At 45.9% G+C, this 15895-nt stretch overlaps 1 protein-coding gene across 1 annotated transcript; it reads left to right on the top strand.

Annotated features, from left to right (window-relative positions):
• The first annotated feature begins 1643 nt into the window (after positions 1–1643).
• On the top strand, positions 1644–15636 carry SENP2 (SUMO specific peptidase 2). Its single transcript, XM_082055497.1, has 17 exons — positions 1644–1767; positions 4704–4759; positions 4850–4980; positions 5795–5867; positions 6399–6477; positions 6693–6837; positions 7667–7770; positions 9075–9211; positions 9785–9842; positions 10960–11023; positions 11607–11894; positions 12385–12516; positions 12896–13099; positions 13195–13274; positions 13635–13719; positions 14350–14445; positions 14895–15636. The coding sequence occupies exons 1-17, from the start codon at positions 1667–1669 to the stop codon at positions 14955–14957; spliced, it is 1896 nt and encodes a 631-aa protein (XP_081911623.1). The 5' UTR covers positions 1644–1666; the 3' UTR covers positions 14958–15636.
• Positions 15637–15895: the final 259 nt, after the last annotated feature.

Genomic DNA, 15895 nt, shown 5'->3' with positions numbered 1-15895 from the left:
GTCCTGCCTTAAGCTGGAATTTAAACAAAAGCCCAACAGCTCCGAGATGCAGGATTTGGCTTAAAAACGCAGGATGGGGAGAGGATTGAAGCAGCATCTCCGGGGCTGCCGTGCCCTCTGCCGGGCTGTTTCCATGGCCCTGCAGCATCACCCCACTCCTGTGTCCAGGCATCTTCCCCGGCCAAAGCCCTGAAGCGGTAATTAGGTTCCTATTTTAATTAAACCAGACACCACCATCACTTAAATCTCCCCGCTGACGCGAAAAATCTAGCGGGACCTGGAGGAGAAGCTGCTAAATTAATGTGCGCTGTGATTAAGTTACAAAAGTTACCCATCATTAACCAATTGACATAAATACTTTCTGACCACCTGCGAAACGAGGGGATATATTTCAAGTTTAGATCCTTCTGCACGACAAGAGGGAGACAGAAGGTTAAGTGACAGATTGTTTAGAGTGCTTAGTTTATATTTAACGAGTAATTAATAGACGTGTTGTAAGTAAGAAACTAAATTATAACTAATATAATAAATTATTTCTTAGTATGGATGTGTTGCACGTCAAAAATTGTAATGAATATGTAATAATTGTGTGAATATAAGCAACGCAAGAGCATCCAGTCTTATGGAGGGTGATGCCCAGCGCTGATAAAATAAAGAATGACACTTAACAATGTAGTTGACTTTGCTATTATTTCTTCGTTTCAACCTCCCGCGACACGGGCTGTCCCGAGCGCTTTAATTCAACTTTGTAGCTTCTTTTGGCTTAATAATTTTCACTCCTCACGGGGGAAAAAGTGTCCCCAGGATGCCGCTGCAGCTTCCGCTGCTGATAAACGATGGGGAAACGCGATGTTAAGGAGCCGAATTGACCACCCAGGCAGGTCCCCCGGAGCCAGCCCGAGTGGAACGTTCGCCCCGGCGTCCGGTCTGGGGGTTCGAAAGCCGGGCGGTCACCATGGCAAACATCGAACGCTCAGGGCAGTCGCACCTGAGCCATGGCGCAGGCGGCGGCGGCTGCGGGCGCGGCCAAGAGAAAGAGCGGAAAGTCTCGGGCTCTTAAGCAGGGACGGGCTTGGTAAGCCCGGGGTTCGCATCCCCTTCAGCCCCGGAGGGGGCGGGAGGCGGGAAGGGGCGGGCAGGACCCCGAGCCGTCGGCAGCTCCCGCCGGCTTTTGCACCTCGGGAAGGGGAAACGCTTCTCCAGCCCGCTCAGCGGGGCTGAACACTGAGCGGGGAGCAGCCGGGGAGGGCTCAGCGGCTCCCGGGGCCTCTCAGAGAGGCTCCCAGTGACTCCCAGGGGCACTCGGGGAGCTCTCAAGGGGGTCCCAACGGCCGCCCAGCCCGTCCACCCCGCCAACCTGCGCACCCCAGCCCCGCTCGGGGCTCACTGAGGCAAAAGCTTTCTGCGCAGCCGCATTAGGACACAGGGGGCGGGCCCGGGAGGCCGGGCAGGACGCGGGTGGGCGGAACCATAAACGCTCTCCCAGGTAACGGAAAAGCGGTAACGCGCATGCGCGCTGCCCCCCCCCCCAGCGCTCCATAGGGGGGCGGTGCGTCAGTCCTCGAACTGACAGCGACAGGAGCCAATGGAAGAGCGGTTATACTCGCGGGGCGGGGCGGGCGTCGCGCGGCATGGGCGCCACTTCCGCCGCGGCCCGCCGGGGCCTATGTACCAATGGCTGCTGGGGGCCCTCGGCGCTCTCCTCGCTGCCGCCCGCCGCCCCGCGCCGCCCCCGGGCCCGCCGCCGCGCAAGAGGCCGCTCCCCAGGTCAGCGAGCCGCCCCCGCCGCCTCACGGCCGCCCGGGGGACTCGCCCCCCCACCAGCTCCCCGGGGGTGGGGCCTGAGGGACCCCCGGGGCCTGCTCGGCGGGAGCGGAGCCCGCGCGGCGCCTCAACCGCCGCTGCCCGGCCTGAGGGGGTTGAGGTGGGAGCGGCGGTTGTCGCTCTGGTGTCTTGGCCCAGGGTGCCCCTCGCTCCGTGGCCCAGATCCCCCCCCAGGGCGGTGTAATGGGCCCCCCGTGCCTTCCCCACCCTGCCGGCCTGGGTGACCGTCCGTGGCGGGTCACCCTGTGCCCGCGGTCACAGTGGTTCACGTGTGGTGCTGTGAGATCGCGGCGGGTGCCGGGTGTTCCCCATAAGTCCCTTGGCAAAGCCACTCTCGCCTCGTTCGCTTTCCATCTGCACAGCGGGGGTTTGAAAAGACGGGAGACTGAGGGTTGATCTCTTTAATGGTTATCAATATGGAAAGGGGGAGTGTCAGGAGGATGGAGCCAGGCTCTTCTGGGTGACAACCAGTGACAGGACAAGGGGCAATGGGTGCAAACTGGAACACAGGAGGTTCCACTTAAATTTGAGAAGAAACTTGTTGGGGGTGAGGGTGGCAGAGCCTGGCCCAGGCTGCCCAGGGGGGTTGTGGAGTCTCCTTCTCTGCAGACATTCCAACCCGCCTGGACACCTTCCTGTGTAACCTCATCTGGGTGTTCCTGCTCCATGGGGGGATTGCACTGGGTGAGCTTTCCAGGTCCCTTCCAACCCTCACATTCTGGGATTCTGTGAATGTATGTGTTATGTATCATGTTTGGGGAGTGTGGTTGCTCCAAGAGGCTCTGCTTAGTGTCTCATGTTCCCAAGTGAATGGGAAACGTGAATGTGTAGTGGAAAGAGCAGCTTGTTGCACACGTAGTTGTTCACAGCTGCTGTGCGGAGCACAATCCTAAACCGAGTAACGTGCCTTGGCTGCGAGCTGGGCTGTCATGGTCTGACCAGGAGACCCAGTTGTGCTAAGAGATCACTGGGAACGGCAGGCGAAGCAATTAGGGTGAAATTCAAGTGAAACCACGTTAGGTGGCTTCAGAAGCTGTCCTGCCGAATATTAAGTTTTCAAACTGCACTCGCTGAGATGGGCTGTAAAATGGAACAGGTGTTCCCAGGTGCCCCGTGTGAGTCTCTTCAAGGAAATCTAAACCACAAGGTTGTTGGTATTTCTGCCGCTTGAGTTTTTCCCCTGGTAGAAAGATGAAAAATTCTGGGCGTGGGTGGTGAAACTGGTGGGGAAAGCAGATAAGCGTTAGCTACGCTGTGAAGCACACTGTGTGAGTTTGGGAGGGGGGTTAACCTGTGAAAACTTAACTTTTTTATTTACAAATTTGCATGATAAGTCTCAATGAACTGTCCTTGACAATGGTGGGGGAGGAGTTTTTGAAAAGAACAGGGCCTGAGCCTATGTGGGTATGTGCAGAATTACTGAGTTTTCCTGATACCTTAATTTTTTCCCTGTGGTTGCTAAGGAGGCGAGGAAAACGCTGAGCATAAATAGGTGCTGTCTTCTCTAGCGCTTGGAGAAGGCCATGAACACACCTTAGCATGGCGAGCGGTTCCAAATCGCTTTAATTTTCTGGCCCATTTTTTGAGGGTGTTTCAAATATTACTCAACAAACACTCTGTGAATTAATGACCTGTTTCCCCCAGGCCCTTGGCAAAGCCCCAGTTGCAATGACACAGTTTAATCTTCTCACAGGGTTGTGTATTCCCAGCAGAGACAGCAATAGCTAAGACCAGATTTGTTTCTTCCTTACTTTTTCCCCATCCATGTTCCTACATCAAAGATTTCCCCGTTTCTTTCTGCATTACCAAGAGATAATTAATCTTTTATTGCGATCAAACCAATTCCAAACCCCCAAGTGGTTGGTAAAGTCGAAAAGGACAAAGCAACGCTCACAGGTGTTGGGTGCTCTGCTAAAGCTGGAGAAAGAGGCACTTCTCTTCAAAAACAGTGATTATGGCCACAGTCAGGGATTTAAGCTCTGCTTATCTCCGATGTTAGCCTTGGGTAGGCTGAATTGAGCTTTTTCCCTGATGCTGGAAAGTTTTCACTGAAGAGCATCTCAGAATTGGTTCACTCTTGCTAAAAATTGAGCCGGAGGATACAAATATTTCGTCTTCTTCAGTTTTACCTTCTGAAAAGTCAAATACACTGACTAAGAATGCATTTTTACAGGTATTTAACACCTACCCCCAATATTTTCTGCCTGACTTTAATAGCACAGTAATAGCAAAGATGCTTTATATTGTATGAAAGGTGCCATTCAGGGTATCGGTTACTTTTGTGCTCCTGATACAGACAGAAGATAGTCCAGAAGTGATGATACCAACATAACAGTTTAAAAAATTATTTTGAATAAGAAAGACCAAAGAATTCTTCAAATAATCCCTGCAAATAGAAAGCAAATAGAAACAAAAAAATCTAGCAACAACCTTTGCACTTGTTCCAAAGTAAAAATTTTTACTAGATTTTATCAGTGTTATCGACTGATACAAACCTTGAAGTTATGCTTCGTAAGAGAGGGTGCAGCTAAGAGGTATTTCAAGAACGAGTTGACGAGCACTGATTTAGCTGTCAGTTATTTAAGTGGGTGTACGCATGGGTTGCTTTCCCACCTTTTATTTCCTGTCCTACTTAGACTTATTGCAACTTGGCGTCGTGACTTACGGACTTGGATGGTTTAGTAATCACTGGTAGGCTTTTTGAGGAAAGCTTTACGTATTGACTTACGCGATTTATTCGGTGATAGGAACAAATGTAAAACATTAGGAAGCGTGAAAAGAAGGAGAAAAAAACCAACTTTGGGCCCTGTGAAGGGAAGTCGGGCTGTTAGAAGCTGACCTGTGGTTGTGAAACACTCATCTGTGTGTTTTTTCCTCAGCGTTTCGCCACTTCTGGAAGATCCTGACCAGACTGAACGCAAAAAGCATAAACCAGGTATTGCACATTGCAGTATGCAACTAGAAATCCTAATCCCCTTTTAAATCATGTTCTCATATGGCCTTTGGTTTGTTTTGGTTTTTTTAGATTACGGCTTCTCGGAGCGTAAAGAGAAAGTCAAAGGTGTTTCTGGTGTGGTGAATTTGCCAAACAAGGCGAAGCGTAAGCACCGGAAGGCTTCGGTCAGCCATGCTGCTCCGAGAGAGCCTGCAGGAGAGGTCAGTGAGGATTTGGAAATTGGGTAGAATCTCTGCCAGGTGAAAAAGGCAGCAGCTCTCCCTAATGCATCTCGAATTTGGGGCGGTTCTTCTCCATTTCTCACGGGCAGCTCCTGGTTTGTTGTGCTTAAGTTTGCATGTTCTTCTCTGGCACTTGCAGCTGAGGAAGGAGCAAAATGTTTGTTGTCAACCAGATACTTGACAATTGTTCAAGTTGATACTTTAAGTGTGTGTGGAAACCATTACTTTTTTTTCTCAAGCTTGTAGCTAAGGAGTCAAAATACGTTATTTTACAAGAAAAGCTGCATGCTTCCTCTGGATAAACCTCTTTCTGCTAGGTTTGTCATCTGCCAGGCCAGGAGAGGATTCCTGTAGGACTTTGGCTCTGGAAAAATGAGTCATGAACTGCTCCACTCCTTAGTTTCGTTCAAAGGTGTCATATCTTTCTTACTGCCCCACAGGATCAGAGGAATAAGAAACTGTCATGCTCTAATTATTAGTTCCTGAGAGAGTCATTAACTCTTTATTTGCACAAAACATATTTTTCCAAGGGCTAAACTGTAAAACCTTGGAATGTTTAGGAGCTGACTGAGGAGAACTAAGTGATAACCTGTTGTTTTAATCATTGCACATCTGAAAGCCTGTATTAAAAATGAAGGTGTACTTGTCCTGTAAAAGGTTCACATTCTGCTGCAACCTAAAAAAACAAATCGTGGTCCCCGAGTCATAACAAAGCTGACTAAATAAAGCTTGTGTGCTTGGATTCACATTCAGGTTACACTCATATTGGTACTTTTTTCTGTTTTTGTTTAAGACTTGGTCTACTTCTGATTCTTCACCTGAAAGACCAACAGATTCTGCGCTAGACGTAGAAATGATAGAAATTGGTAAGGCCGACGTCAAGTTATGAACTCGTTTCTTTTTTGCCGTGCTTTGAGTACTGTTTAATTTTACCCCTAGGCTTATGTACGGATTATTGCAGGCACAATATCTCGGTAGCATCTCAGAATACTTGAGCGTGAGCTCTGTTTCTTCCCTGCATCCTCACGTTGCTTCTGGTTTGGGGCCGGATGTTTCCCTTGTCATCTCAGTTCTGATATGTCCCCTCTTAGCTTGCCAGAAGTAAATTGTTTCAAATGCTAATTTTAGGCAGTAGATCCCGATAAGCCTCTTTTATTTCAGGTTTAGGCTGGCGATAACTTGTGCACAACTTTGTGTAGTTGCCAATATGAAAATGTGTAAATATCCTGAAGTAATATATAACACAGGTAATATTGTGCTGTAAGAGAGAAAATGAAAATTTATGAAAATGCTAAATGGCAAAATAATTTATGTTGAGTGAAACTCTTTACTGTAAACTCTTAAAGCTCTTCAGCTTCCTTGTACAGTTCCTGATGGTTTGTGCTCTTCTCTCATAGATAACATGCCTTGTGCAACCAGTACTTGCTTGAATAAGGAGACACTATCTTTTTATCACAGGACAATTCCATGTCTGAGGTAAAAATCCTTCTGTTTTCTTTGTCTTCTTCTGTCAAAGGTTTACTGTCTTTCACTTTTGTTCTTGAAATTCCTTTGTGCTGCCTAATATTTCTATCTGTGTCCACGTAGCAATATTTTTCCAAAGTTTTCTAGGCTGCTGTACCAAGGGATGTCTCCAGCTGCACTTTTGAGCCTTCTCTTGATCCTATTTCTTTTGCCATTGATGTTTTTAGCGCGAGCAGGAATGGCAAACACTGCATCAAACCTGCTCCGGACAGCGTCCTCACTCTGCGGCCGCCCATTAAGGAGCGCGCCGGGCTGGAATCCACCGCTTCGGAGGCCAACAAAATGGGGAGGCCCTTCTGCACGGCTGAGGAGGTGAGGAAGAAACAACTTTTTGCTTATAACAAAGCTTTTCTTAACAGCACGGTGGGTTGTCGTTAATGAAGTTGAAGGAATGCTCCTGTGAAATCAGCGTATAGCGTTTTATTTGCCTGTACGTACATCCAGTCTCAGAACAGAGCAATGCTTTGTTGCCCAAAGATTGAATTTTAAAGCATTTTCATGGAAGTGATGCACTGGGGGAGGATCCTCCAACCGGTTCCGCTTCTAAGTGGAGCTGTTCTGCTTTGTCACTGTCTATTTGTTGGAAAGTCGTTTCACTATTTTATCCTTAACCTAGGTCAGCGGTGATCTTTACGTAGCAACTTTAAAAGGATACCATAGGCAAAAAACCCACGCTGTTGCTGATAATCCTTACAGCACTATCTGAGAGGTCTTTCCCTGCCCTTTCCTTCCAATATCTTAAGCAACTATTGGAAAATTTCTGATAAAACTAGTTTATGTGGGAGAAGAACTTAACCAAAGTCCTGTGGAAAGCTGTGGAGAATGATTAAGATACTCTATGGACTCACAGCACCCAATTGTTACGTATATTGACAGAAATGTGTATGTTATCCTGAATTATTATGCAAGAGGTGCGGACAGCTGAAAAGAAGAGACCCTTGTTTAAAGACACAGTTGCAGAAGGAATTTTGAGTTTTATAGTGGGACACAAGTTCCTAGAGCAGGGCTAACATTGAAGTAAACTTCAATAACGTGCCGGTATTTCGGGAATGGCCTGTGCAGTCTGCACTATATCCACATTACAAACATTTCCTTCACATGCAGTGGTTCTCATCTGTTTGTTTTGTTTCTGTTCTGCTAGGGCGTTCAGCAAGAAGAAAAGAAGAAATACAAGCGGCTCTTGGAGCTGGTAAAGGAAAAATATCCTAGAAGCTGCCCTACTCCACAGCCGACAAGCTTCCGCAAGTAAGTAGAGGAAAAGTAACCATTAACTTTTGGTGGTAATATTGTAGTGGAGGGGAATGAATCTTTCCTACTCTCAGTGTGCCAGAGGGCTGACACCCCCCTGCAGCTCCCTGCAATGAAGCCTGAGTATTCTCTGAATATTCTAAGGGTGAAATTCCTTTGCTGTGGATGTGTTTCTCTTTCTTGTCTCTGTATTAAGAACAGTATTTATTTGTAGTGCTGGCAGTGTAACTTGTAGTATAAAAACCCACAGCGCTGGTTATTCCCACCTTCCCCAGTCCTTCCTGCCCAAATTCTAGGAAGTTTTCTCTTTGCAGTATACTAAGGTGACAAAATCCCGCTTGTGTGTAGAATTCCAGTTCCTAAAGGAACCTGCAGAGAGGAACTTGTGTGTAATTCTGATTTACACATTGCCAGTGATGAGTATATTTGATGTCTTATAACCGTGTCAAGAGATTGCATAAAGTAAACGACACAAGTGAAAAACAGGAAAATCATACAAGCTGTTATCTTAGTGAAATAATTGTGCTTCAAAAGGGCCTAATTATTGTAAAATACCGATGCCACGGTGGTGCTGAAGTCCCAGCATGCCTTTCTATGTGGTAAGATGGTAGAAAATGCTGTGTTTTCTTGCAGTTTCTTTTAAATTCTGTGTTAAGTTCTGTTTCCAAGCCTTAGAAAAATCCCAGTCTCCTCTTGGTGGTTCAGCACTGATGAGCTTGTAGTCCCTGAGGTCAGAGAAGAGCAGGTCTGAAGGAAAATGTCCCAGAAATATGTATATTGTGGACATTGCATTCTCAGTGTCAGCATAATGAGTAAATAGATGGAAAAGAATTGCTCAAGGATGGTTGTAATGAATGCTGACCTGTCCTGTTATACAAAGTGGCCTCCTCGGATTAATCCAGATATTTGTAGGATGTGCAAAGAATACCTTTTAAAGAAATACCCAAAAAGCCACTGATTTGCTGGTGAAAAGGTAAAGGATTCCCATTTCTTGATTGATTAGTCTCTTTTGAAATCCCAAAGAGACAGAAAATCTGATGTCTGCATTTTCAGTACGCCCGAGTTGAAAGTAGTAGTTGAAATTCCCTTTGCGTTTTGTTGTGAAACCAGATGAGATGTTTCTGTCAGGGGATATAACAGCCTAATTTTACTTATTTCTATTGCTTTAACTATGTCTCGCAATATAGAATGTAATGTATGGTGTAGGAATAAACCATCTCCTTTCTATTAATGTGTATGCACTGATAACAAATTCCACGCACGTCAAAATTGCGATTCTTTGTTGTTTTTTGCTGCGCCAGTGTCCAAGCCTGCCCCAAGGAACCAGTGACGACTGTGAGTCACCTGGAAGAGCAAAAATACGGAGGGGATTCCTATCCCTGCGTGACACTAAAGACCGGTGACTGTCCCCGTGATTCAGCTCTGCTCCGCTTTGCGGGTAGGCTTCAAATCCGAACGGGGCATTTCCTTACGTCTCAAAGGCATAGATTGTGCTGAAAAGATTTGTCAGTGCTACCGTATCATTAATCTGTGTCCGCTTCTAAGGAAATCTGAATCAGGCAGCGTGTTTGTGCTAGGACAGCTTATGGCAGCTTTTAGAATGAAATGAGCTGTCTTTGGAAAGAAAGGGGAAAAAAAGTCTTGTGAATAATTTTTCATTAATACTTCTTTTTACCCATCTGTGACTGTATTAGGCAATTATACAGGTTTTGAAATTATTTCTGAGCAGGCAGGGAAAGCTTGTTTTGTGGTGGAAAATGGCAAGCTGTTCCTCTGAGCATCTGCCTTGGCAAAAATCACTTGTTTGGTCGCGTGCAGTCTGGGATTTAAAACTTAATAAATGCCCTGCTCAACTCTCATACACTGGCACGTGATATTCAGAGTTCCAACTTCCTAACCGTACCATCATTAAAACATTTTTGTATTTATCACCCAGACTCCTAGAACTACATACATCTGATGGCAATTGAAAGTTGATTTCTTGTTTTCATATTACTCCTTTTCCGCGCAGGTGTCAAGTATGCGGAAGTTCACAACCCCCAGTGGCTTCAGAGAGGCGATATGATCAGGTAGAGTCTCTTTAAATCGTGGTTCTCATTTCTTTTGGCTCGTCACATGTGTCTCAGCCTCCGGTAGCATCCAGAAGAAGACAAACCATACTTATCATCTCAGCGCTGTGGTATTCGCTGGGGCAACAAAGGTGGTGAGGATGAGAGTGGTGGCTCTACCGAGTTGTCCTTAGATTTGCAGAGTCTGTTTTTGCTTGTGAGTGTCCTTCTGCCAATCCATCAATGATTTGGGGGTTTTGGGTACAGTAAGCGCAGCTCCGGGGAGGGATTTTGTACAGCAGATTGGTGCACACATCTTTCTTCCCTGAAATGAGAGAGGAAGAAGCTCAGATGGGAGCTGAGATGTGGTTGTGATGGTCAGTCCTGGTTTTTAACAAATTCTTTCCCTTCTTTCTTGAAACATAAGCGCTGGACGGGACTCTGAGCAACCTGAGCTGGTGAAGGTGTCCCTGCTCATGGGATTGGATGAGCTTCGAAGGTCCCTTCAGCCCCCTATGATTTTTTGATTCTATGATATTTAGCTGTGCAGCACTCTTCCTGCGCTTAAATAGTCACTGCTTCCCCTAAGCTTGAGGGGAGAGGAGGAAATAACTGATAGAATATGATGAGTGCAAGGAAAAGGAACATTTTCTTGCCTTTTTTTTGCAGATTTAGCTCCCAACTGAAGTCATTCAACAAGGCTTGTTGTATCTGCTCTTACACCACGCTGGACTGAAAGCCTGTCAAGCACAATGAGTGTAGGATAACTTGAGAGTCTGGTGTAGGTCTCCCTCCCGAAAAACAGGATATTTGACAACGCAAATTCTTCATTTTGAGGAAGGGACATAGATAGGGACAATTTTCATGTCTGTGTACCTGTTTGCTCTTCAGAGTCTGCGTGGTTTTAATGATAATCCTCTCCAAAGGGGGATAAAAGACAAGGAAAAATCCTGTAGCTGCCTCATTTTTAATAACAAGGAATCAAAGGAGTCTTGCACATGTATGCAGCTGAGACTCTAGTCAGAACTGGCCTTGAACAAGCAGTTTTTGGTCCAGAAGGTGGATTCTTGATGACATGGGGCAGTGTGGATGTGCAGCTCACTCCTCTCTCCCTTTTTTCCTCTCTCTCTCCTCGCAGGTACTGCACACCAGCAGAAAACTCCCGTGAACAGGCAAGGCCAGGGAAACAAGCCACTGCAGGGGTAAGCTTGTGTGATTCATTAGTTCACTTTTTAGGAAAATATAGCAGCTTGAGATCAGAAATTTTTGCACTCTTCACTTATTGCATAAGTGATGTATTTCTCCCAGTTGTTTTTCCCAGGTGAAGCAAGAGCACTCTTTGATGAGTAGCATTATCACAAAGGGTTTCCTGCTGTTATTCATTTTATTTCTGGATGCTACACTCTCCTATTTTTATTCTTCCCCTTTAATGTGTTGGGTATAGCTTAAAAATCTTTAATTCACAGACAGCTGAGCTGCAAAGCTGGACTGTGGTATCATTAGTCTTCTCTTGGTTTGTGAGGTGAGAAGAACATCCCTTTGGCTTTCGTCTCTGGTCACGGCTTAGATCAAAAATAACATTTTAATAATGGAAATCAGAAATATTAATCCCAATCTCAACTTTTAGAGGCTTTGCCGGGGTTGGAATGCAACCGTCAGTATAAAGTGATTTTGGAGTTTGTTTGGATATCTGTACAAAAACCCAGCTCTATACATGAGCAAGATTTTCTGCACTGTCCTCTAGCAAGCAAATGGGTGTAAATATAACGTCCTCGTGTCTGACAGAGACAGCGTGGAGCTGAAACCTCGGAAGAGCTGTTGTTACGCCTGGCGCCTGTTCTGTCCAGAAAATCACCTCCCCTTGATGTGGAAGAAAAGAAATTCCTGAACGTGGAAGAAAAGAAATTCCCCAAATTAGAAGAAATCAAATTCCCAAACTTGGAAGAAAAGAAATTCGCCAACTTAGAAGAAAAGAAATTCTCAAGATTGGAAGAAAAGAAATTCCCGAAAGTAGAAGAAAAGCAATTCCCAAAATTGGAGAAAGCAGCCGAACGCTTTTCTCCGCTCACAGAGGTAACGCAGCCGACAGTCTGTTAGACAAAACAGAACCTGTGAAGCAGCTGCAAGGAATTCCATTGATTAGAGGTGCTTCTAAGGTTTTTTGAAATCTTAAGAACTTGTGTTTAAGCTGTTAGCGAGTCCCTGCAGCTGTGACTTTGCAGCAATAAAGCTGGTTTTAAGGTTTTAATAATATGCTCCACACACTCCTTCAGTTGTACTGACCTCACTGTGGGGCTTCTACGACCAGGCCTAAAATTAGTCCAGGTTTAAGTCTCCTAGAGCTGTGCTGACCTGGTCCGTACAGTTACGTTGGCTGTACCTCTTCACCATGGTCATAAAATCTCAAAAGCGATCAGATTGTTTTATACTAACAGGCCTGGTGGTTTATTTGCATTCCTTAAGCAGACTTAGATAGAAACACCCTCATTTGAGCCGAAGGCTGAGATTGACGCGCTCAGGACTCAGTTTCACGAGTCCTTCCCTGTTTAATCGTTCGTTTTAGGCCATGGAGAGAGAGATCGTCGCCGCGTTTCGCGACGGTGACCCGGAGGAGATCATGAGCAGTGCCTTCAAACTCAGGGTTACGCGGGAGGACATCCACACGCTGCAGAACCTCCACTGGCTCAATGACGAGGTAAAACGAGCTGGAGCACGCTGATATTCAGCATTTATTTTGAAATACCCTTTCACTGTGTACAGGAGTCATTTCAAAGTTATTTGACCATCACTGCAGAGCCTAGAAATAGCTGTGTGGTTCTTATTTTAGGGTCTAATCTTCCTGGAAGTTCTTTTATTTCCTGTATTATGCTGCTTGGTTGAGGTTATTGGAGTGGCTGGCAGGTGGCTTTATGAAACTCCAGAAATAACCAAGCGCAAAATTGTCAGAAGCCGGCAGCTGAGGCTGGAGTTCTCTCAGCTGCCTGTTTAAGGGCGACCAGCAAAGACGTGTCGCTGTGTTTATTTGCTAAGCCAGCGTCTTATTTCACATCTCACGTTTCCTCTTTGTGGTACAGATCATTAATTTCTACATGAGTCTTCTGGTGGAAAGAAACAAGAAGGAAGGTTATCCATCGGTCCATGCTTTTAGTACTTTCTTTTATCCTAAACTCATTTCGGAGGGCTACAAAGCCGTGAGAAGATGGACCAGGGGGGTGAATCTCTTCAAGCAGGACATCATCTTGGTGCCCGTTCACTTGAGAGTCCACTGGGCGCTGGCGGTGAGTGAAGTTTTAGAACTTTTAGAACTGGACGAGGAGAAGAAATTAGCAGGAAGAGTCATGTTTTGTCTAACGGTCGCCTTTTAATTGTACAGGTCATCGACATCAGAAAGAAGACCATCAAATACTTTGACTCCATGGCACAAAAAGGGAGCAAGATTTGTGACACTTTGTTGTAAGTAACTGCTCCGTCAGTGCTTTTCTGGGCTGAACGCTGAGGAGGTTTTTGCGTTTCGTACGTGGGATTCAGGCACAAAGTAGAATTAGAGAATTATGGTTCTTGGCTTGGTTTTCCTGTTCATCCTCTGCTGTGATTTTTGGACCTGTTGGAATTCTTGGTCTCATTCCTGAGCAGCAACCATTAGCTCACAGCTTCTCACTCTGATTGTAAATGTAAAGATTTGGCTGGTTTCCTCCTTCAATCAGGATCCTCTGGCACTTCCCTGTCCTGCGTTCATCTTCCTGGCGCCCCTCAGCAGCCCCTTTTTATCAGCCCTAAATCACAGAGTGATTTGGTGTTTTGTTTTAACCACAGCCGTTACCTGCAAGAAGAAAGCCGGGAAAAAAGAAATCAGGAGCTGGACGTTTCGGAATGGACTCTTCACAACATGGAGCCGCATGTACGTGAGCACCACTTGGATTTTAAATGGGAACTATGACTCCTTGTCTCAAACATCTTGACACTTTCTAATAAGTCCAGGTCTTTAGGGAATATCCGCAAGGGTCTCATGTTCTTACGCTATCACCTCAGGCTGCAAATGGACAGGGAAGCTAGGCTGGGATTAAGTCTTTAAGCCATGTTTTTCCTTGCTGGCTGAATATTTTAATGAGTCTGTCACGTTAAGGTGAATCTGCTTTTGCCCTCGTTTCCCAAATCAATTTTGAGAATCTCTTTAGCTGTTGTCAGCTAAAAAATCAGGTTTGGATTTGGGATCACGGCTTGGGGCACAAATCCTGACCTGTGACAAAGCTGATGTTTGTCAACACATTAATAATAAAAACCAGCATTTAAAGACTTGATTTAAGAAACACGACGCTGTGCGAGCCTCAAGACACCTTGCAGGATGGTAACATGCAGGGAAAGGCAGCGGAGGGGAGGGTTGATGAGTGTTAATTTGGTTTATTCCTGTGCACAAGAGCTGGATTCTGCAAGTAGGTTCACGAGTGTCTTTTTGGTCTGGGTAGGGTGCGCTACATCCAAATAGTTTTTACGACAGAGGAAAATTCTCCATCTTCTTTCCCTCCCTTAGGAAATTCCTCAGCAAACCAATGGAAGCGACTGCGGCGTTTTTACCTGCAAATTCGCCGATTACATCTCCAGAGACAAACCCATAACTTTCACACAGGTGAGCGAAAGGTTCAAAACCAAGAGCTGGGCGAGTTACCCGGTAGCGCAGGGGTTGAGCTTTTGTACCTCTGGCCCGTTTTGGTGCCCGGTTGTTGGGGCTGGAGCTCCAGCCTTAGCTCTGATATCCATGAGATAATGGGCAAGATATCGCAACTGCTGGGTTTGCGATATCCAGATTTGGGATTCTTTTGTGAAACGGGGCTCAGCCTTTGACCCATTAAGTCGCAGGTTATTTTCCAGCATGGTGCTATTTTACTAAAGTCCTTGCAAGCTGTTGTATAGTGAAATAAATCTGGTTTTGTTCCTGTGTCGCCCTCTTAGGAGCCGTGTGGGTTTCATAGCGTAGGGGCAAATATTGCCAGTTTGTAAAGGGAGCTTCATATTAAAGAACTGGGTGTTTACGCGTATTTTCCGCCTCAACTTTCTGTTTAATTTCTCTCTTTTCAGAAGAACATGCCTTACTTCCGCAAGAAGATGGTGTGGGAAATAATCCACCAGCAGCTGCTGTGAGACGTGCACTACTAGAGTAACACTGTGACACCCGCGGGTGACTAACTCTTATTTTAGTTATTTTTCTAATACTTTATTTGAAAAGGCAGCAGCGGGCGCACAAATTTCCCTCTTTAGGTTACGACGTAGCGGTTAAGGATTTGTGTTGGGTTTTTTTCCCCCCAATTTTGGAGACGGTGACTCTCTTTGCGATTTAACCAACGCACCTCGAGTGCGAAGCACAACGATTGTCGCGACCTCGCCGAGCGATCGGTGGAGAACAAATACTGTGAACCCCTCGTTGTTGAGACGGACGCTCGGACCTCGCAGCCGCCTTACGGACAAGTCGGATTCTCACCCGTGGCGGCTGGATTTACCTTCCCAAGGACAACGTGCTTGGCTGCTGCTTCCTCAAAGAGAGTTTTCTTCGGTTTCTGGAACATCTGCGTTCTACTTGATTCCTAAAACTGGATTTGTGCTGAGCATGGAAAGAATGAATTCGCCATCTTTTGGAATAAATCCATAGCGAAGCCCCCCTTTGGTTGGGTTTTTTGTTTTTTTTGTCTGTCTCCAGGGAGTTATCTAATGTGAAAAGAGAAGTATTTATTTCTTTTTATTAAAATAAATATGTATTGTTATTTAAAGAGCCTTACTGGAATGAAACTCTACTTGGTAAGAACCAGAGTGATTTTTTTATAAATTGGAAAAAAAAAAAGCTTGTTGTATGGGTGTGATTATTTTTAGGTCGCTTACAAGACCTCAGGCAGGACCTGGAGTGTAATGGGAAGGTGTGGGGTGAGTAATGGGAACGTAGGATGTGAGTAACGGGAACGGAGGGTGTGAGTAATGTCACATCCCCCAGTTGCTGCCCCGGGTGGGGGGACACTCACCATGCGGTGTCACCCACCCCGTGACGGGGTTGTTACTCACAAGAGGGACGTGGGGGGGCTCAGCCCCAC

This window comes from Streptopelia decaocto (assembly GCF_964273445.1).
Source record: "Streptopelia decaocto genome assembly, chromosome: 6".
Taxonomy (NCBI): domain Eukaryota; kingdom Metazoa; phylum Chordata; class Aves; order Columbiformes; family Columbidae; genus Streptopelia; species Streptopelia decaocto.
This window is presented reverse-complemented; position numbering and strand designations above follow the sequence as displayed.

What these genes read in the sequence shown, in the direction of transcription:
- SENP2 (XM_082055497.1), top strand. Translation starts at nt 1,667, where the DNA reads ATGTACCAATGGCTGCTGGGGGCCCTCGGCGCTCTCCTCGCTGCCGCC. An exon ending in CGAGAGAGCCTGCAGGAGAG is followed by an intron (nt 4,981 to 5,794) that starts GTCAGTGAGGAT and finishes TTTTTGTTTAAG; the next exon opens with ACTTGGTCTACTTCTGATTC. An exon ending in AAGATTTGTGACACTTTGTT is followed by an intron (nt 13,275 to 13,634) that starts GTAAGTAACTGC and finishes TTTTAACCACAG; the next exon opens with CCGTTACCTGCAAGAAGAAA.